Genomic DNA, 21,365 nt, shown 5'->3' with positions numbered 1-21,365 from the left:
CAGGTGGATCACAAGGTCAGGAGTTCAAGACCAGCCTGGCCAGCACGGTGAAACCCCGTCTCTACTAAAAATACAAAAATGGACCAGGCGTGGTGGTATGTGCCTGTAGTCCCCACTACTCAGGAGGCTGAGAGAGAAGAATCGCTTGAACCTGGGAGGCAGAGGTTGCAGTGAGCCAAGATCGCACCACTGTACTCCAGCCTGGGTGACAGGGTGAGACTCCATCTCAAAAAAAAAAAAAAAAAGTGTACGTAACAGGGGAACTTGGTAATAATAGGCTGCCTGTGACAACCTGACAGAGAGTCTTTCAGAGCAAATGATTTACAAAAAATAAAAAAAAATTATGTGTTAATTTTGCCCTGGCAGGAAGGGATCCTCAGATAAAAAGGTATTCATTGTCCTCAGGAGAGTGAAAGCATTAGCCTCACTCTCTCAAAGTTTTTGTTAGGTTCGCATAAAAAAAGCATCTTGTTCTTGGAAAAGAGTCACCATCATAAAGGCAAGCAGAACAAACAGGCAGGAAATCGATTTATTCTATCTTCAAAATACTGAGGCAAGAGGCCTTGAAGGTTGCTTGGTGGCACAGAGATATGGTCCGGATATGTCTGTCATTCCAACAGACTCTGTGACTGTTCAGACATTTGTCCATAAGCAGATGACATTTTAAAAATCAGATAGCCACTTTGTGATTTTCAGATTGTATATTGTATACACATATCCAGAGTCAACCTCTAGAGTTAAACTCTCTCTCTACCTTCTCTGCATCAGCTTCTACCACTCAGGCACACAATAAAACCTCATTAGCGACGTTATTCTGAAAGCTGAAGATGTATTACATTCCTAATGATGACACAGACAAGAATACAGAGTTCTTAACCTGTAACACATCAGCACCTATTGCACGGTAAACTTTAAATAAATACTGAATGACAACAAAATATTCAGGGGAACAGATTTTATTAGAATGACCAGAATAAAATGCCTGAATTTCTAGGGGCAGACTGACAAAATAGCTCTGTGATAATCAGAGATGATTAGCTGTGCTCCTCTGGGCCTCTAAACTCCTCAGAGTGAGGACAGTTTGAAAGTCTGTTTACTGATGCAGAGACATGATGGGACTGAGGCCCAGACTCTCTAACCACATATACTCTGACAAGGATTTGGATTCTTCATAAAAAGAATATGCAAAAATCAAATTGCCACCAGATGTTACCAAAAGATCTGAAATACCCCATTAAGTCTCTTTACACTTCCTTCCATTTTTTCAGGTTCATAAATTTTCAAAACAGAATAGATTCCGTTCTCAGGGGCAAGTGGAACATGCAAGAAGTCTGGATGCCTTGGGCAACAGCAACCTACAGTGAGCCAACTGCTTAGTGGATGCCTGAAAACAAGACCATCTAAACATTTCCTATAAAATCTGTACCAAGTGACAGATACACGAAGCGGTGTGGGTGGCTGGGCAATGAGGCAATCAGTGGGAAGAGTGAACTGGCTGTACCTATAGGTGTTAAAAAAGGCAAGAGCTGCATATGCAATGAGCCAACATTAAGTGAATTTAAGAGTGACTATTCTCCATCCTCTTGACTCCCTCAGCTGCCCTTTTATTAATTTTTCTCTTCAGGCCTGACCTCAAATTTAATTTATAATCTAACTCTCCCATATAAAATATGGAGAGTACAGATACAGTTTGAATTACCTGGCCAACACCTATCACATGACTGCATATCATAAGTACCAGGATCAACACTGTTGAATACTATGAAGGGAAAAATCTCTAGAAGCTGGGAAATTTTGCTAAGTCTGCTAAAATCCTCTGTGTGGGTATCTCCCGCAGACTGTGGACACTTGAGACTCTAATAACCACTTGGCAATATTTACAACAATAAGTCCCTGGTGGCTCCCCTGCAGAAGCAGGTTGAGAAATGAGGGGAAAGCCACATATCACACTTACCATCTTCTGTTTCCTGCCACACAATGCCTTCAAGGTTGACGCTAGTTCCCGGTTCACAGGGGCCCAAGCACTCAGGCTCTGTGGCTAGAGCCACATCACATGTGTTGACCCCAACTGATCGGGTACGAACCATGATCTGCTCACAAGGAGATGAGATGTCATTGTTGACCACTGGCACCAAAAGGTGTATTGGCAGCACTGCTGGTGTGGAAACAGGGGACTCCATCTGTGGAGGGAAGAAAAAGTAGTAGCTGAGTTGCCGGGAGAACATTTAGAGGAAATACCTTTTCTGTATTTAATCTAGTCCTATATCTATTCCTGCCAGAGTGCAGACGGCTATAAATAAGACTTTGGTTCTTCCTTTCAAGTTCTGGCTTATGATACCACTACAAATCTAGTGGTTTAGATGAGAACATCCTGTGCTAAGAGAAACTCTTATTAATGAGCGTATAATGATCTTCTTAATGATCTTCCTCATAAACTGCACTTGGCTAAAATGTTTTTTAAGAAGTTCTATTTTTTCCTCATCTCATTAAAAAGTCTCTAATGAAAGAGAATCAGGGCCAGATTTCAATAGTAACAGAGCACACAGACTGATGAGAAAGACAAGGCCCAGCATCTGAGGTATGTTTTGCTACCACCACTATGCTTCCTACCAATCTATCATTCAGCAAACAGTACATTAGTCTGGCATAAAATCCATGAATTTGGGTGGGGATAAAGAGACGAAGAAATAGCCAAATCCTAGGAATGCCATGATTCCTAATGATCCTAGGTGCTTTAATACATCTTTGGCTAGAAGGAATAAAGTTATAGCAGGGCTAGGATTAACCTGGTGGGAATTTCTAACCCTTAGAAACTGTAACCGTGGTTGTTTAATGAGAATGGCATCTTGGAATATAATTCTAACATCAAATTTATCTATAAGAAACAGGAGGTGCTGTTGCCACCCAGAAGCCAATCAACAGCAGTCTGAAGATGTTGTTGATTATGTACACATAGATAGAAATAGTCAAACATGGCTAGGCACGGTGGCTCACACTTGTAATCCCAGCACTTTGGGAGGCCGAGGTGGGCAGATCACCTGAGGTCAGGAGTTCGAGACCAGCCTGACTAACATGGTGAAACCCCATCTCTACTAAAAATACAAAAATTAGCCAGGCGTAGTGGTGGGCGCCTGTAATCCCAGCTATCCAGGAGGCTGAGGCAGCAGAATCGCTTGAACCTGGGAGGCAGAGGTTGCAGTGAGCCGAGATCGTCTCAAAAAAAAAAAAGAAAGAAAGAAGCAATTTGCTTCCAAAACCAGAAACTAGAACCTCTCACAAGAATGTAATTAGTTAGGTTCCAAGAAGAATGCAACACATCTAGAGACAACATAAAAGTTGTGATGGGTCAGGTGCAATGGCTCATGCCTGTAGTCCTAATGTTTTGGGAGGCCTATGGAGGAAGATCACGTGTAGCCAAGAGTTCAAGACTACCCTGGGTAACATAGCAAGACCCCACCTCTATAAAAAACAAAAATAAAAAAGGTATATGTGTGTGGTGGCATATGCCTGTATTCTCAGCTACTCCAGAAGCGGAGGTGGGAGGACCACTTGAGCCCAGGAGGTTGAGGCTACAATGAGCTATGATTGCACCACTGTACTCCAGTCTGGGTGACAGAGTGAAATGCTATCTCAAAAAAAAAAAAAAGAATGAAATGAAGTGGGCGGTGATCCTTTAACTCTTTAAATCCCAGAATTTATGAGGCTGACAAAGTCTATTATGCTCGAGTGATTGATGCCCCAATCCTGAATGAGCATAACGTCTTGCATATGCAAAGACACTCAATGCACACACTGGCTTATTTCCTCCGAAGATTAAGTATGATACTAATCAGCAGACCTAGAAAATGAGAGTCAAAGATTGGGACTTTCCCAATCCTTGGGACTCTTCCCTTTGTGAGGACTTCTTAGTCTAGGTCCTTTAATAGACTTCTTAGTCTAGTCCTTTAATAGAGACATTCAGAGAAGATCATACATGTATCCGTAAGCCAAGCTTCTAAATAGCTCTGCAACAAAACTCTGATTCTGGAATAATTTACTACATGACTATCACTCTATCTATAATCCATTTCCCTCCCACAACACACACAGAGACAAACACCTTCCTGGCCTTGAAAACTAGCCTATAGGCTGAGGTCTGGGTTCCGGATCCATTCTCCACAGTTGGCTCTGACTTCTTGGCTTAGAAAGTCATCACTATTTGTAGATCATCATTGTGAGTCCACAGAATGTTCATACACTGATTCTGATTAATTCTGGTCCCTGAAGAGCTGCCAAAACATCCTTATCTGCTTGTCTCACACACACACCCCTTGTACTTCCCCAACTCCACCTTTTTCATGAAATGAAATGGAAGTGGAAGCCTGTATAATGAATCATCTACATTTATGATAAATGCCAAAAGGCATATTTGCTCTCTTGAAAACTGGGCATTTATAATTTAATTTCCCAACCTTCTTGGGAAGTGGTAGATCCTGGAAAGATCTTTAAAATTTCCATGCACAGAAGTGAAGGTAAAAAACAACACAGAAAAAGTAAACTGGAGCCTCCCTACTCACTCCTCTGCAGTGCTGGAACAAACTCTTGAGAGTCACTAGAGAGGGAAAGTTAGAGACAGAATATACAGATCATCTTTACTCTTGGCCTCACCTCTGTTTATCTATTCTTTCTCTTGGGGAAGAACTGTGACAGAAGCAGTTTCACAGCCTATATGTGTACTTCTTTTGCTTAGGGTTTGTTCTCTTTTCTATACTTTCTTCTACTCACAAGAGAAATTCCTGCAAGGTCCTACTGGACACAGACATTGGCCTAAACCTTCCAGGTCACCCCTGTGAACTTTCTGATTGCCTTGCTTGCACATGTCCTATTGCCAACCTGTTCCACAGCTCAGGCAGCAACCCTAGGCACAGAAGGAAGTTTACCCCAGGGAGACACCTATACACTCTTTCTCTCAGCCACTGAGGACAGCTTTTTTCTGGAAGTAGTTTAATTTCCTGCTAGGTTATTCAGTGCTCCTGGCAGGCTAGGAGAAACATATGCTAATACATTCTAGATAAAGTGAAGTCCCCAATTTTGCACCAAGAAATCCAGAAAACAACACCTAAAATGTAGGTTGGAAACATCACTGTTGCATTCAAGCAGTCTGCCAAATTATACCCTGCTATACAATAAGTGAAGAGAAGAAACTTCAACTGAACTGATCACTAAGAATAACAGAACAGACTCATACACATGAGGAACTCATTAACAAGTATGCATCAAACTACCCTTACTGATTAGAGTTACTAGGCAGAGTTTGGCATCTCTGTTGTATGAAGATGACTTTATTTAATTACTTAGTTAATTAAAAGACATGTTCAGGGATGGGGAGAAGTGACGAAATCCACCTATGGGTTTGAACTATTCATTTTCTGTTTACTTTGCAACAGAAATCTAAGGAGAGATCACAGAGCAGCACAATAGTATTTAATTACAGCTCCAGCTCTGTTAATTACCATTTGGTCACATCTATAATCTAACATTAAGCCATAGTGCATAATAAGCTCTGTGATATTCATCTAATAACCTATGTGGCTTTACAGGATTTCATATTCTATTATTCACTGAAACAAAGATAGCTTCATTTATCACTTTCCAGGAGAAGATAACAATCAGAAAAAGGGGGCTGGGTGCAATGGCTCAAGCCTGTAGTCCCAGCACTTTGGGAGGCCAAGGCAGGAGGAGTGCTTGAGTCCAGGAGTTTGAGACCAGCCAGGGCAACATTGTGAGACCCTGTCTTTACAAAAAATTAAAAACAAAAACAAAAACAAAAACAACTAGCTGGGTGTGTTGGCACACACCTGCAGTCCTAGCTACTTGGGATGCTGAGGTAGGAGTGACACGGGTGTGCTGGGTAGAGAACGTGGTCCCTTTAAATGATACAGAAGGGGGTAAGGGAAGTGCTGGGTAGAGGAGGGCATGGTCCCTGGCTAGGGCTCCATCAGGGGCCTGTGTCCACGGACCTAGGTAGATAGGCATTTTTGTTTTCCCGCCCAAATGTTGGATTTCCCAAGACCACCCTGGCCTGCCACAGCCCCTCCCTGTGCCTACAAAAACTCCCCAGACCCTAGCAGGCAGACACACAAGCGGCTGGACTTCTAGAGGAACACATTGGCAGAAGAAGACACAGCGGCTGGACCTCGAGAGGGCGTTGAGAGGAGCATGCCGGCAGAAGAGCACACGTGGCGGAAGAGCACATGACAAATGCCAGCAGGCCGTAGAATGAAGCAGAGTTTGGCCGGGGCATTTGGAGAAGAGCCTGGGCTGCTGAGTAGCTGAACTCCAGGGGAAAACCATCTCCCTTCTGGCTCCCCAATCTGCTGAGCATTACTTCCACTCAATAAAACCTTACACTCATTCTCCAAGCCCACATGTGATCCAATTCTTCCAGTACACCAAGACAAGAACCTTGGGATACAGAAAGCCCTCTGTTCTTGTGATAAGGCAGGGGTCTAATTGAGCTAACACAAGCCGCCTAAGGACAGCTAAACTAAAAGAGCACCCTGGAACACACACCCACTGGGGCTTCAGATGTAAGCATTCACCCCTAGACACTGCCGGGGTTGGAGCCCCACAGCCTGCCCCTCTGTATGCTACCCTACAGGTCTGAGCAGCAGGGCAGTGAAGAAGTGAGCCACACTCCCATTGCACGCCCTGTGAGGGGGACAAGGGAACTTTTCCCATTTCAGGAGGAAAGTTTTGTCCCGGGGGTGAAGGCTGCAGTGAGCTGTGATCGTGCCACTGTACTCTAGCCTGTGCAACAGAGCAAGACCCTGTCTCAAAAAAGGAGAAAAAAAAATCAGAAAAGGACTCATTTTGCCATCTTTCTCATATACCTAAAATATAAGAGCAGGGACTGTCAGGAGATTGGGGCCAAGAGGGAAAATAAGGTATAGGAATATTAAAAAGTTAAGGTCATTAGATGCCTTAATAACTACACCAACAAAAGTTAAGCTAATTCTCAGTCTTTGAAATGCTAAGAAGTGCCATCATGGCTCCTAGGGCTTAGCTTACTAGGGAGGTAAACAACAAAACAAAAGCTTGAAAAGAGACTTATAGAGAATTTAAAGAGGAGATCTCTGGAGTTTCCCAACACTTTATGTCCTTTATCTTTTAATACTTTTTGTTTGTTTGTTTGTTTTTTGAGACGGAGTTTCACTCTTGTTGCCCAGGCTGGAGTGCAATGGCGTGATCTCAGCTCACTACAACCTCTGCCTCCCAGATTCAGGCGATTCTCCTACCTCAGCCTCCCAAGTAGCTGGGATTACAGGCTCCCACCACCATGCCTGGCTAATTTTTCTATTTTTAGTAGAGACTGGGTTTTGTCATGTTGGCCAGGCTGGTCTCAAACTCCTGACCTCAGGTGATCCAACCGCCACAGCATCCCAAAGTGCTGGGATTACAGACGTGCCTGGCGATAATTCTCTTTTCTTTGAGACAGGGTCTCGCTCTGTCGTCCAGGCTGGAGTGCAGGGGGTGATCATGGTTCACTGCAGCCTCAACCTCTCTGGCTCAAGCAATCCTCCCACCTCAGCCTCCCAAGCAGCTGGGACTACACGTGCACCACCATGCTAGGCTAATTTTTTTTTTTTTTTAAATTTTTTGGCCGGGAATGGTGGCTGATGCCTGTGATCCTAGCACTTTGGGAGGCTGAAACGGGAGGACTGTTTGAGTCCAGGAGTTTGAGACTAGCCTGGGCAATACAGTGAAATTTTGTCTCCAAAAAAAACAAAAACAAAAACTTTGTAGAGACAAAGTCTCCCTACGTTGCCCATCCTAAAATGATACTTCTCAATTTACCTTTATACAGCAGTTTAAGGCCGGACGCAGTGGCTCACGCCTGTAATCCCAGCACTTTGGGAGGCTGAGGCAGGTGGATCACCTGAGGCCAGGAGTTCAAGACCAGCCTGGCCAACATGGTGAAACCCCATCTCTACTAAAAATAAAAAATTAGCTGGGCATGGTGGTGTGCACCTGTAATCCCAGCTACTTGGGAGACTGAGGCATGAGAATCACCTGAACCCGGGAGGTGGAGGTTGCAGTGAGCTGAGATTGCACAATTGTACTCCATCCTGGGCAACAGAGTGCAAAAAAAAAAAAAACATGGTGGCTCACACCTGTAATCCCAGCACTTTGGGAGGCTGAGGCGGGTGGATCACAAGGTCAGGAGATCGAGACCATCCTGGCTAACACGGTGAAACCCCGTCTCTACTAGAAATACAAAAAATTAGCCGGGTGTGGTGGCGGGCGCCTGTAGTCCCAGCTACTCGGGAGGCTGAGGCGGGAGAATGGCGTGAACCTGGGAGGTGGAGCTTGCAGTGAGCCGAGATCACGCCACTGCACTCCAGCCTGGGCGACAGAGTGAGACTCCATCTCAAAAAAAAAAAAAAAAGATATCAGTTTAATAACATATATAAGGATCTGAATGTTGGTAGGCAGATGACACAGAAATGGGGACTTGAGAGAATAGAGAAAGACCAGAGTCATTCATCTCCCCACAAAGAGTAATTATAACTATATACCTACTTCAACTGCCTCTCACAGATGAGGGGCACTGATGGACAAAAATCTTCATGGCTGCAACATAACTTTACAGGTAGAAAATACACTGAAGGCCAAATGTGATGGTTTATACCTGTAATCCCAGCACTCTGGGAGGCCAAGGCGGGAGGATTGCTTGAGCTGAGGAGTTCTAGACCAGCCTGGGCAACATGGCAAAAGCCTATATTTACAAAAAATAAAAATGAGCTGGGCATGGTGGCACATCCCTATAGTCCCAGCTACTTGGGAGACTGAGGCAGGAGGATGAGGCAGCAGCTATGACTGCACCACTGCGCTTCAGCCTGAGCACCAAAATGAGAGACCCTATCTGAAAAAAAAAGAAATTCATTGAAGAGATATTTGAGATAGACCTTGCCTTTTCCCCTTCACAATGAGTCTTGTATCTTCACCTTCACAGACAAAAACGCAAGAAGGAAGTTAGTTCTACTGATAACAGCAGTAGTTCTAAGAAACTTTGTTTTATCCAAAAATAAAAAGGTAGTTGGGGATGTTGGTACATGAATGTTCAGATTTATTCAGAATTATCAGATAAGATTGTGTAGAAAGTAAGATGTCACTAGCTGGGCACAGTGGCTCATGCCTATAATCCCAGCACTTTAAGAGGCCGAGGCAGGTGGATCACCTGATGTCACGAGTTCAAGACCAGCCTGACCAACACGGCAAAACCCCGTCTCTACTATAAGTACAAAAATTAGCCAGGCATGGTGGTGCATGCCCATAATCCCAGCTACTCAGGAGGCTGAGGCAGGAGAATCGCTTGAACCCAGGAGGCAGAAGTTGTAGTGAGCCGAGATAGTGCTATTGCACTACAGCCTGGGCAACAAGAGTGAATCTCCATCTCAAAAAAAAAAAAAAGGATGTCATCAAATACACTAAACATTATGTTGATAAGACGTTATCAAGACAGAGGCAGTAGCTCACACCTGTAATCCCAGCACTTTGGGAGGCCAAGGACAGAGGTTCACTTGAGCTCAGGAGTTTCTGACCAGCCTGGGCAACATAGAGAGATCTTGTCTCTACAAAAAATTCAAAAACTAGCCAGGCATGGTGGTGTGTACCTGTAGTCCTAGCTGCTCAGGAGTCTGAGATGAAAGAACTGCTTGAGAGGATGGGAGGATTGCAACCAGAAGGTTGAGGCTGCAGTGAGCCAAGGTAGTACCACTGCACTCTAGCCTGGGCAATAGAATGAGATACTGTCTTAAAACAAAACAAAACAAAACAAAACAGGCCAGGCCAGGCCTGGTGGCTCACGCCTGTAATCCCAGCACTTTGGGAGGCCAAGGCAGGCAGATCACGAGGTCAGGAGTTTGAGACGAGCCTGGCCAACAGGGTGAAACCCCGTCACTACTGAAAATACAAAAATTAGCCGGGTGTGGTGGCGGGTGCCTGCAATCCCAGCTACTCAGGAGGCTGAGGCAGGAGAATCCCTTGAACCCGGGAGGCAGAGGTTGCAGTGAGTCGAGAATGTGCCCCTGCACTCCAACCTGGGTGACAGAACAAGACTCTGCCTTAAAAAAAAAAAAAAAAAAAAAAAGCGAGATGTTATCTTTACCAATAATCCAAAAAGTGCTTCAAGATTTTACAGTGACTCAACATCAGTAATGTTAATAGTAATATAGGTATACAGGGCAGAGGGATTAAAATGAATACTCACTGATTCATGGATAAACATATAAATAATCCACCAAGGTATTATATAAAACTTAATTTGCTCACCAAATTCTTATTGTGGGTTATTTAAAAGAATGGCAAATAAAACCCCATTTATCTATTTATTAAGTTATTTATTTTTGTCTCTTGAAATACAGAAAAGGCCAGGCGCGGTGGCTCACGCCTGTAATGCCAGCACTTTGGGAGGCCGAGGCAGGCCATCACGAGGTCAGGAGATCGAGACCATCCTGGCTAACACGGTGAAACCCCATCTCTACTAAAAAAAAAAAAAAAAAAAAAAAAAAATAGCCGGGCATTGTGGCAGTCGCCTGTATTCCCAGCTAGTCAGAGGCTGAGGCAGGGAAATGGCGTGAACCTGGGAGGCGGAGCTTGCAGTGAGCCAAGATCGCGCCACTGCACTCCAGCCTGGGCGACAGAGCAAGACTCCGTCTCAAAAAAAAAAAAAAGAAATACAGAAAAAAGGCTGGGCACATGGCTCACACCTGTAATCCCAGCACTTTGGGAGTCCGAGGTGGGCAGATCACTTGAGGCCAGGAGTTCGAGAGTAGCCCGGCCAACATGGTGAAACCCCGTCTCTACTAAAAATACAAAAAAAATTAGTCAGGCGTGGTGGTGGGTGCCTTTAATGCCAGCTACTTGGGAGGCACAAGAATCGCTTGAACCTGGGAGGCAGAGGTTGCAGTGAGCTGAGATTGCACCATTGCACTCCAGCCTGGGTGATAGAGCAAGACTGTCTCAAAACAAAAATCAGAAAAAAAAAATCTTCAATTATTTGAACCACTTTCTGTTGACTGGAATTTTAAGACAAAATTCCATTCAATAAACAAGTTTAGGCCAGGCGGAGTGGCTCACGCCTGTAATCCCAGCACTTTGGGAGGCCAAGGTGGGAGGATCACGAGGTCAGGAGTCAGACCAGCCTGGCCAACATGGTGAAACCTTGTCTCTACTAAAAATACAAAAAATTAGCCGGGCATGGTGGCACATCCCTGTAGTCCCAGCTACTCGGGAGGCTGAGGCAGGAGAATCCCTTGAACCCGGCAGGCGGCGGTTGCAGTGAGCTGAGATCACACCACTGCACTCCAGCCTGTGCGACAGTGCAAGACTCCATCTCAAAAAATAAATAAATAAGTTTAAACAAGGATGATTTTTGCTTATTCTGAAAAATCAGCAATTCCTTGTCATGAGAGGCTAGCAGGTAGACATCATGGGATAATTAAGGATGGAAGGAGAAATCTGAATGCCTCCTTTCCACAAAGCTCTTGTCAGAATGCAACAGAATACCCTGAGTAAATCCCAAAACAACACAACATTTAACTATAAGTGGAGGAAATTCGGGTCCTTTTCTTTCTTCTTCTTCTTCATTTTTTTTCTGAGACAGGGTCTCACTGTCTTCCAGGCTCATGTGATTATGGCTCACTGCAGCCTTGACCTCTCAGGCTCAAGCAATCCTCCCACCTCAGCCTCTCAAGTAGCTGGGACTACAGGTGCACGCCACCATGACTGGCTAACTGTTGTATTTTTTGTAGAGACAAGGTTTTGCCATGTTTCCCAGGCTGGTCTTGAAGTCGTGGGCTCAAGCAATCCACCACCTCAGCCTCCCAAAGTGCTGGGATTACAGGTGTGAGCCACCATGCCTGGCCTCAGGTCCTTTTCTTTTCTGTGTTTTAGACAGAGTCTCACTCTGTTGCCCAGGCTGGAGTGCAGTGGCGTGATCTCGGCTCACTGCAACCTCCACTTCCTGGGTTCAAGTGATTCTCCTGCCTCAGCCTCCTGGGTAGCTGGGATTACAGACGCATGCCACCACACCTGGCTAATTTTTGTATTTTTAGTAGAGACAGAGTTTCACCATGTTGGCCAGGCTGGTCTCAAACTCCTGACCTCAAGTGAACCACTAGCCTTGGCCTCCCAAAATACTGGGATTACAGGCATGAGCCACCACGCCCGGCAGGTCCTTTTCAAACAGTAACTACACTTGGGCCTTGCCTCTCCCCTGCCTTTGGAAAAGTAAATAAATAAATAAATACACAAAAATAAATTTTTTTAAAAAAAAGAGGCTCCTGGACTGCTGAGCTTCCAGATTTCACTTAGGCTGCCCTGAAAAAGAATTTGATTATAAATCTGGTTAATTTCCAAAATATCTTATAGCAGGAGGCAAGGAGGAAAAAGATAAAAAGACAGAGTAGCTGGCAACATAACCAGTCTTCAAACAGTTCTAAGAAGCTATATATAGGCCGGGCACAGTGGCTCACGCCTGTAATCCCAGCACTTTGGGAGGCTGAGGTGGGTGGATCACAAGGTCAGGAGATCAAGACCATCCTGGCTAACTCAGTGAAACCCCATCTCCACTAAAAATACAAAAAAAATTAACCGGGCGTGGTGGCGGGCACCTGTAGTCCCAGCTACTCGGGAGGCTGAGGCAGGAGAATGGCGTGAACCTGGGAGGCGGAGCTTGCAGTGAGCGGAGGTCGCGCCACTGCACTCCAGCCTGGGGGACAGAGGGGAATTCCGTCTCAAAAAAAAAAAAAAAAAAAGAAGCTATATATTCTATTATTCACAGAAGACTTAATGTAGTACTTAATTTTAACCAATCAGTACCTACTCAAGGTCAGCAGTGAAGGCTGTTCTATTGTGCACTAGAAAATGCAAGTACAGGCTGGGCACCGTGGCTCATGCCTGTAATCCCAGCACTTTGGGAGGCTGAGGTGGGCGGATCATGAGGTGAGGAGTTCAAGACCAGCCTGGCCAAAATAGTGAAACCCCATCTCTACAAAAAATACAAAAAAAAATTAGCCGGGCATGGTGGCGGGAGCCTGTAATCTCAGCTACTCGGGAGGCTGAGGCAGAGAATTGCTTGAACCCGGGAGGCAGAGGTTGCAGTGAGCCAAGATTGCGCCACTGCACTCCAGCCTGGGCAACAAAGCAAAAGACTCCACCTCAAAAAAAAAAAAAAGAAAATTCAAGTACAGTGAACATTAAATTTTGTTTCTCTTTCTCTTTTGATTTTTGTTTGTTTTTGCTTTTGAACATATAATTTGAAGACTACAGACTTGCAGTCTACAGTCTGTTCTCCTGCAGTGATCCCTATACATTCTTGGGCTCAGACCCTAAATCCTTTTCTGCTAAAGAGGAGACAGCAGATCAAACAATCCTGATATTCAAGACTGTCTAGAAATTCCCAGTGTGTGGGAAACAGATAAATTATGCTTGAAATTTAACAAAGGAAAAAATCTCATAAGCAAAATCAGTGTGCAACACAAATCACATGGCAGTGTCCATTACTGTGGTAAAGGTTTTTGCTGAATGAAGCATCTCCATTGCTCTTCCCTAAGTCTTCTCACTCTACAATCTCCTGCCTGCTTGAAATTCACATTTTCCTTCAGCAAAGCTTATTAACTTTGCAGCTGATGAGTGATGATAGAGACCCAAGTACTTCCTCTGAAGCTGACTGTATGTTTACCATAGAAGGCTGATAATCCCTCCTATTCCTGTATGGTTACAAGGTAAGCATTAGGATTTGCTTCCTAAGAATAAAGAACTTCTGTAACTACTTCCTTTCCTGAATACACTTCTTTTACCTCCTTTCACATATGCATTTCCTAAAAAGTCAAGACTTAAGTGTGTCATCTTTACTCCACTCTTTTACCTTTAAGAATATAAAAACAAGTAAGCAAACAAAATGCAAAATTAAAAAACCCCACAAATCAAATAAAGTAAACACAACAGAAAGCTAAAGCCTTTTTCTGAAATCTTAATAATCACAGATGTCAGAAGTCTTAAACAGCGATTCCTAGGCCGGCCCACAGAAGTCTATTTAACCTATAATGTGGCTGGACCAAACTGTACTAAAGAACTAATGAATCATTATTCATACTGTCAGTCCTGTGAGAAAACATGAGAATTCTAAATTGAGACATCACAAATCACATTTTGCTCTGCTGTGGCTTAGGAAGGAGGAATGGGATGATTCTCCCTGCTATAAGCCAGCTGTTCTAAAACTTTCTGGTCATGGAAATTCTTTAAAAAAATTATTATTTTAGAAACAGGGTCTTGCTCTTTCACCCAGGCTGGACTACAGTGGCGCAATCATTGCTCACTATGGCCTTGAACTCCTGGACTCAACGATCCCCCGGCCTCAGTCTCCTGAGTAGCTGGGACTACAGGCACACACCACTGCACTTGGCTATTTGTTGTTGTTGTTGTTAACTTTTAAGTTCAGGGGTACACATGCAGGTTTGTTATACAGGTAAACTGTCACTGGGGTTTGTTGTACAGATTATTTCATCACCCAGGTATTAAGCTTAGTAAATATTAGTTATTTTTCCTAATCCTCTCTTTCCTCCCACCCTCTACTCTTTTTTACTCCACTCTGTTTGAGTAGGCCCATGTCTGTTTGTTCCCCTCTAAGTGTCCATGTGTTCTCATCATTTAGCTCTCACTAATAAGTGAGAACAAGTGGTATTTGGTTTTCTGTTTCTGCGTTGGTTTGCTCAATTTTTAATTTTTAAATTTGTAAAGATGGGGGTCTCCCTATGTTGCCTAAGCTGCTCTCGAACTCCTGGGCTCAAGAGATCCTTGTGCCTTGGCCTCCCAAAGTGCTAGGATTACAGGTGTGCCACTTCACCTTGCAGGAAATTCTTAAAAACTGAGAACCTTATTATTATTATTATTTTTTGAGATAGCATCTCATGCTGTCACCCAGGCTGGAGTGCAGTGGCTTGATCTCTGACTCCTGGGTGCAAGCAATTCTCATGCCTCAGCCTCCCGAGCAGCTGGGACTACAGGTGCATGCCACCACACTGGACTAATTTTTGCATTTTTAGTAGAGACGAGGTTTTACCGTGTTAGCCAGGCTGGTCTTGAACTCCTAACCTCAAGTGATCCACCCGCCTTGGCCTCCCAAAGTGCTGGGATTACAGGTGTGAGCCACCACACCTGGCCTTATTTTTTTCATTTACTTAACATATTTTCCCCCTCTTATACCTAGTCCCATAAAAAAAAAAAAATGAGAACCTTAAAGAGCTTTGGTTTAGGTAGGCTATATCCCTTGATATTTAACATATTAGAAATTAAAATGAGGCCATGCACCGTGGCTCACACCTGTAATCCCAGCACTTTGGGAGCCCAAGGCGGGTGGATCACCTGAGGTCAGGAGTTCAAGACCAGCCTGGACAACATGATGAAACCCCGTCTCTATAAAAAAATACGGCCGGGCGCGGTGGCTCATGCCTGTAATCCCAGCACTTTGAGAGGCCGAGGAGGGTGGATCACGAGGTCAGGAGATCGAGACCATCCTGGCTAACACGGTGAAACCCCATCTCTACTAAAAAACAAACAAACAAACAAACAAACAAAAACAAAAATTAGCCTCTTAGATATTCGAGAGGCTGAGGCATGACAATTGCTTGAACCCGGGAAGCAGAGGTTGCAGTGAGCCAAGACTGCACCACTGCACTCCAGCCTGGGCGACAGAGTGATAAGAAAGAAAGTAAAAGAAAGGACAAGAAAGACAGACAGAAAGAAAGAAAGAAAGAAAGAGAGAGAGAGAAAAAAAAAGAAAGAAAGAAAGAGAAAGAAAGAAAAATTAAAACTAAAACATGCAAGTAACAGGGCTGGGTGTGGTAGCTCACGCCTATCATCTCAGCACTTTGGGAGCCTGAGGTGGGTAGAATGCTTTAGCCCAGGATTTCCAGATCTGCAGGGGCAACATAGGAAGACCCCATCTTTAAAAATAAAAAAAATTAGCTGGGCATGGTTGCACATGCCTGTTGTCCCAGCTACTTAGGAGGCTGAGGTGGGAGGATCGCTTGGGCCCAGGAGGTTGAGGCTGCAGTAAGCCATGATCATGCCACTGCATTCCAGCTTGGGGGACAAAGTGAGATGCTGTATCAAAAAAATACACACACACACACACACACACACACACACACACGCATGCATGCATACACACATATAACAATTTTGAAATAAAATTAGAGACAAAGAGAACAGATTGGCAGCTGCCAGGGATTAGGGGTGGGCAGGGGAAGGTGGAAGAAAGGTAAATGTAGTTGTAAATAGTCAACACAAGAGATCTTTTTGGTGATGTGGTGATGTAACTGTTCTGTATCTTGACTGGGTGGTGGATACATGAACTTATACATGGGACAAAACTGTATGGAACTACACACACCCAGAAAAACACACAAATGAGTACGAGTAAATGGGGGAAATCTGAACACAATAGGTGAATGCATCAATATTACCATCCCAGTTGCAATATTGTGCTAGAGTTCTGCAAGATATTATCATTGGGGAAACCTAGGAAAAGGGTACATGGTACATGAGAGTACTGTATTACAAATACAATTATATTAAAACAAAAAGATTTTTAAAAAGTTAAGAACCCCAAAGAACTTTTATTTATGTGGGATAAATTGACTGATGTTTACCAGACTAGAATTAAAATAAGAAATAATTTGGCTGGGCATGGTGGCTCAGGCTTGTAATCCTAGCACTTTGGGAGGCCAAGGCGGGCGGATTGCCTGAGGTCAGGAGTTCGAGACTAGCCTGACCAACATGGCGAACCCATCTCTTCTAAAAATACAAAAATTAGCCGGGCATGTTGGCGCATGCCTGTAATCCCAGCTACTCAGGAAGCTGAGGCAGGAGAATTGCTTGAATCCAGGAGGCGGGGGTTGCAGTGAACCGAGATCCCGCCACCCTACTCTAGCCCAGGCAACAGAGTGAGACTCTGTCTCAAAAAAAAAAAAAAAAAAAAAAAAAAAAGAAAGAAAGAAAGAAGAAAACATTTAAGGCCAGGTGCAGTAGATGACGCCTGTAATCCCAGCACTTTGGGGGGCCAAGGAGGGTGGATCACCTAAGTTCAGGAGTTCAAGACCAGCCTGGCCAACATGGTGAGACCCCGTCAGTACTAAAAATACAAAAATTAGCCAGGTGTGGTGGCAGATGCCTGTAATTCCAGCTACTCGGGAGGCTGAAGCAACAGAATCACTTGAACCTGGGAGGCGGAGGTTGCAGTGAGCCAAGATCGCGCCACTGCACCCCAGGCTGGGCAACACAGTGAGATTCTGTCTCCAAAAAAAAAAAAAAAAAAAGTATGCCTTAAGTTAGTTAAAATAACATAAAAAAACCTGTTAAATATTAACATATATTATTTTCAATGTCTGGTTTAATAGAAGACAGCTGGATTCTCCATTCAATCTGTTGGTGAAATGTTTTGGTTGAAGTATACAAAGAAAATCAGCCTTACATAGAATATATATGGTACAGATATATGTATATGTGTGTGTTGTTTTACAGATAATGTATATAATGTTTGTATTTAATAGCCTTTTCAGATAACTGTGGATATTATTCCTTGATATGACACCAATAAATTCAGTAAATGATAGTTCTATTATTTATTTTTTTTTTACTTTATTTATTTATTTTTTACTGTATTTATTTATTTTTTTTATGGAGTTTCACTCTTATTGCCCAGGCTGAAGTGCAGTGGCGTGATCTCAGCTTACTGCAACCTCCGCCTCCCGAGTTCAAGCGATTCTCCTGCCTCAGCCTCCCAAGTAGCTGGGATTACAGGCATGTGCCACCACGCCTGGCTAATTTTGTATTTCTAATAGAGACGGGGTTTCTCCATGTTGATCAGGCTGGTCTCAAACTCCCAACCTCAGGGTGATCCGCCAGCCTCGGCCTCCCAAAGTGCTGGGATTACAGGCATGAGCCACCACGCCCAGCCCATGCCTGGCTAATTTTTGTATTTGGAGACAGGGTTTCACCATGTTGGCCAGACTGATCTCGAACTCCTGACCTCAGGTGATCCTCCTGCCTCGGCCTCCCAAAGTGCTGGTATTACTGATGTAACCGTTTTGAACTATAAATGCTGATCTTGGCAGAAGTGGTAGCTCATGCCTATAATCCCAGCTCTTTGGTAGGCCAAGGTGGGAGGACTGCTTGAACTCAGGAATTTGAGGCTAGCCTGGGGAACACAGTGAGATCCTGTTTCTATAAAAAGTTTTTCTGTTTTTTTTTTTTTTTGAGATGGAGTCTTGCTCTGTTGCCCAGGCTGGAGTGCAGTGGCATGGTCTCGGCTCACTGCAACCTCTGCCTCCTGGTTCAAGCGATTCTTGTGCCTCAGCCTCCCAAGTAGCTGGGATTACAGCCGCCTGCTACTATGCCCAGCTAAATTTCTGTATTTTTAGTAGAGACGGGGTTTCACCATGTTGGCCAAAATGATCTTGAACTCCTGTGCTTGCCTCAGCCTCCCAAAGTGCTGAGATTACAGGCATGAGCCACCGCGCCCGGCCTACAGAAAGTTTTAACATTAGCCAGGCATGGTGGCGGGTCCTTGCAGACCCGTAAGGCTGAGGCAGGAGGACTGCTTGAGCCCAGGAGGTTGAGGCTGCAGTGAGCCATGACTGTGCCACTGCACTCCAGCCTGGGTGACAGAGTGAGACTCTATCCCCAAAATAAATATATAAATAAATACATTTAAAATGCTAATCCTGCTAAAAGACAGACTGGTTGAAATCTCAGCTCTAAGGCCAGGCGCGGTGGCTCACACCTGTAATCCCAGCACTTTGGGAGGCCGAGGCGGGTGGATCACGAGGTCAGGAGATCGAGACCATCCTGGCTAACACAGTGAAACCCTGTCTCTACTAAAAATACAAAAAAAAAAAAAAAAAAAAAAAATTAGCCGGGCGTGGTGGCAGGCGCCTGTAATCCCAGCTATCCAGGAGACTGAGGCAGGAGAATCGCTTGAACCTGGGAGGCGGAGGTTGCAGTGAGCTGAGATCGCGCCACTGCACTCAAGCCTGGGCGACAGAGCGAGACTCCATCTCAAAAAAAAAAAAAAAAAGAAAAAGAAAAAAAAAATCTCAGCTCTATTACTTAACAGCTGGTTGACCACTAATAACATTATGCAATCTTTCTGAGCCTCAGTTTCCTCTTCTGCAAAATAAAACCATCAAAGTTACCTATATTTCATAAGGTCATTGTAATGATTAACTGAATGTAAAGTGTTCAGTGTACAGTGCCTAGCTATATACAGTAAAAGTTCAAAAAATATTAGACAATAATAATGGTAATGGTAGTATCTTATTAACTTAACTCCACCTTTCTAGTGTCTTGCAACATTGTTAATCTCTATTCAGATTTCCAGGCTTGAGATAACCACCTGTAGTGGTTCATGGAGATACAGTTATGGCTTTTTATCATGCTTTCCCTCCCTTCCTCTAGCAGGGGAATCTCTATTACCTTTGGGAAATACATTCCTTCACCTCACTGCAGTATAGGAGTGGGCAGATCTACCAAAACTACATGAAATAGGTTATATACAGGTTATACTGTTTCTTTCTTCCTTTGGTACCTTAAGCTAGAAGGACTAATAAAATCTGAAGCTGCGAGAGGCCATTTTGCCAGACTCACAAAGAAAACTTCCCTAAGAATAAAGCCAAATTAGGCCGGGCACGGTGGCTTATGCCTGTAATCCCAGCACTTTGGTAGGCTGAGGTGGGCGGATCACGAGGTCAGGAGATCAAGACCATCCTGGCTAACACAGTGAAACCCTGTCTCTACTGAAAATACAAAAAATTAGCCGGGCGTGGTGGCGGGCACCTGGAATCCCAGCTACTCAGGAGGCTGAGGCAGGAGAATGGCGTGAAGGTGGGAGGTGGAGTTTGCAGTGAGCCAAGATCATGCCACTGCACTCCAGCCTGGGCGATAGAGCGAGACTCCATCTCAAAAAATAAATAAATAAATAAATAAATAAATAAATAAATAAATAAATAAATAAAATTAAATAAAGCCAAATTAGGGGAAAGCAGAATGGAGGTAAGCAAAGACAGAATCCTGATGGGATTACTTGAAACCCTGCCTAAACTAATAAACTCCATTCCTGGGAATCTATAAATTCTTTGTTTGCTTAAACTAGCTTGAGCCAGATTTCTATCATAACTGAAAAAGTCCTGACCACTACATTAGCCACAAATTTATACGCGTACATTTTATTTAGTCACTGATGTTATAATACAAATGCTGAACAAGAATGGACCAAAGGCAAGAGTCCTGTGGTATACCACCTCTATCCTAGCTGACAAACATCTAGTCATCTATAATCTTTAAATATAGCTCTTCAGTCAGCCATAAAATCACCCAACTGTATCACCATCCAGTCCACATTTCATCAACATGTCATCAAGAATATCATAAAAGGCTTTTTCAAATACCTTGAAGAAATCAAGGCACTCTAATCTACCCACCTAACAACTCTACTGGGGGGAAAAGGGGAGACAGAGGAAGTAGTTTAGCAAGCCTTGCTTTAGAACTTAATTTGGTTCCTAGTAAGCATTCTTTTTCTGGATTCCTTTCAGCGACATTAAATACTTACTATGGTGTAACCATTATACTATACTAAGTGAGAAATATAATATGATCCCTGTCCCAAGGTTGGGTGAGGTAAACAAATGTGAACAAGTAATTAAAGTAATGTCATAAAGAATGCAAAAGAGCTAAGTATAAAAGGAGCAGAATCATTTGTGTCTACCTGGGGGAGAGGCAGGTGACATTTCAGCCTAATCTTTTTTTTTTTTTTGAGATGGAGTCTCACTCTGTCTCCCAGGCTGGACTGTAGTGGTGTGATCTCGGCTTACTGCAACCTTTACCTCCCGGGTTCAAGCAATTCTCTGTCTCAGCCACCCGAGTAGCTGGGATTACAGGTGCCCGCCAGCATGCCTGGCTATTTTTTTTTATTTTTAGTAAAGATGGGTTTCACCATCTTGGCCAGGCTGGTCTCAAACTCCTGACCTCATGATCCACCTGCCTCGGCCTCCCAAAGTGCTGGGATTACAGGCGTGAGCCACCACGCTCCGCCTCAGCTAAATCTTAAGGGATAAATTCAACAGAGGAACAAGAAAAGAGTTGATTATTTTAGTCAGGTGCAATAGAGGCCACAATAGTTTGGCATAAAGGGGTTGGAGGGAGTGGTGGGAGATTACTTGTCATGATAAAGAAAGGCACTGTGGGCCAGGTGCAGTGGCTCACGCCTGTAATCCCAGTACTTTGGGAGGCCGAAGCAGGCAGATCACCTGAGGTCAGGAGTT

At 44.0% G+C, this 21,365-nt stretch overlaps 1 protein-coding gene across 3 annotated transcripts in view; it reads right to left on the bottom strand.

Annotated features, from left to right (window-relative positions):
* ZNF609 (zinc finger protein 609) overlaps nucleotides 1–21,365 on the bottom strand; it is a 223,990-nt gene that overhangs the window by 60,989 nt on the left and 141,636 nt on the right. For all 3 annotated transcript variants that reach the window (XM_510473.8, XM_063795114.1, XM_054667665.2), the window contains one exon: nucleotides 1,955–2,180. In XM_510473.8, the coding sequence (XP_510473.4) occupies nucleotides 1,955–2,180 (226 nt within the window). The remainder of the gene's footprint in view (nucleotides 1–1,954; nucleotides 2,181–21,365) is intronic.

This window comes from Pan troglodytes, chromosome 16 (genome assembly GCF_028858775.2).
Source record: "Pan troglodytes isolate AG18354 chromosome 16, NHGRI_mPanTro3-v2.0_pri, whole genome shotgun sequence".
NCBI classification, from domain to species: Eukaryota; Metazoa; Chordata; class Mammalia; order Primates; family Hominidae; genus Pan; species Pan troglodytes.
The sequence above is the reverse complement of the archived record's forward strand: the minus strand, read 5'-3'. Positions and strand labels throughout refer to the sequence as shown.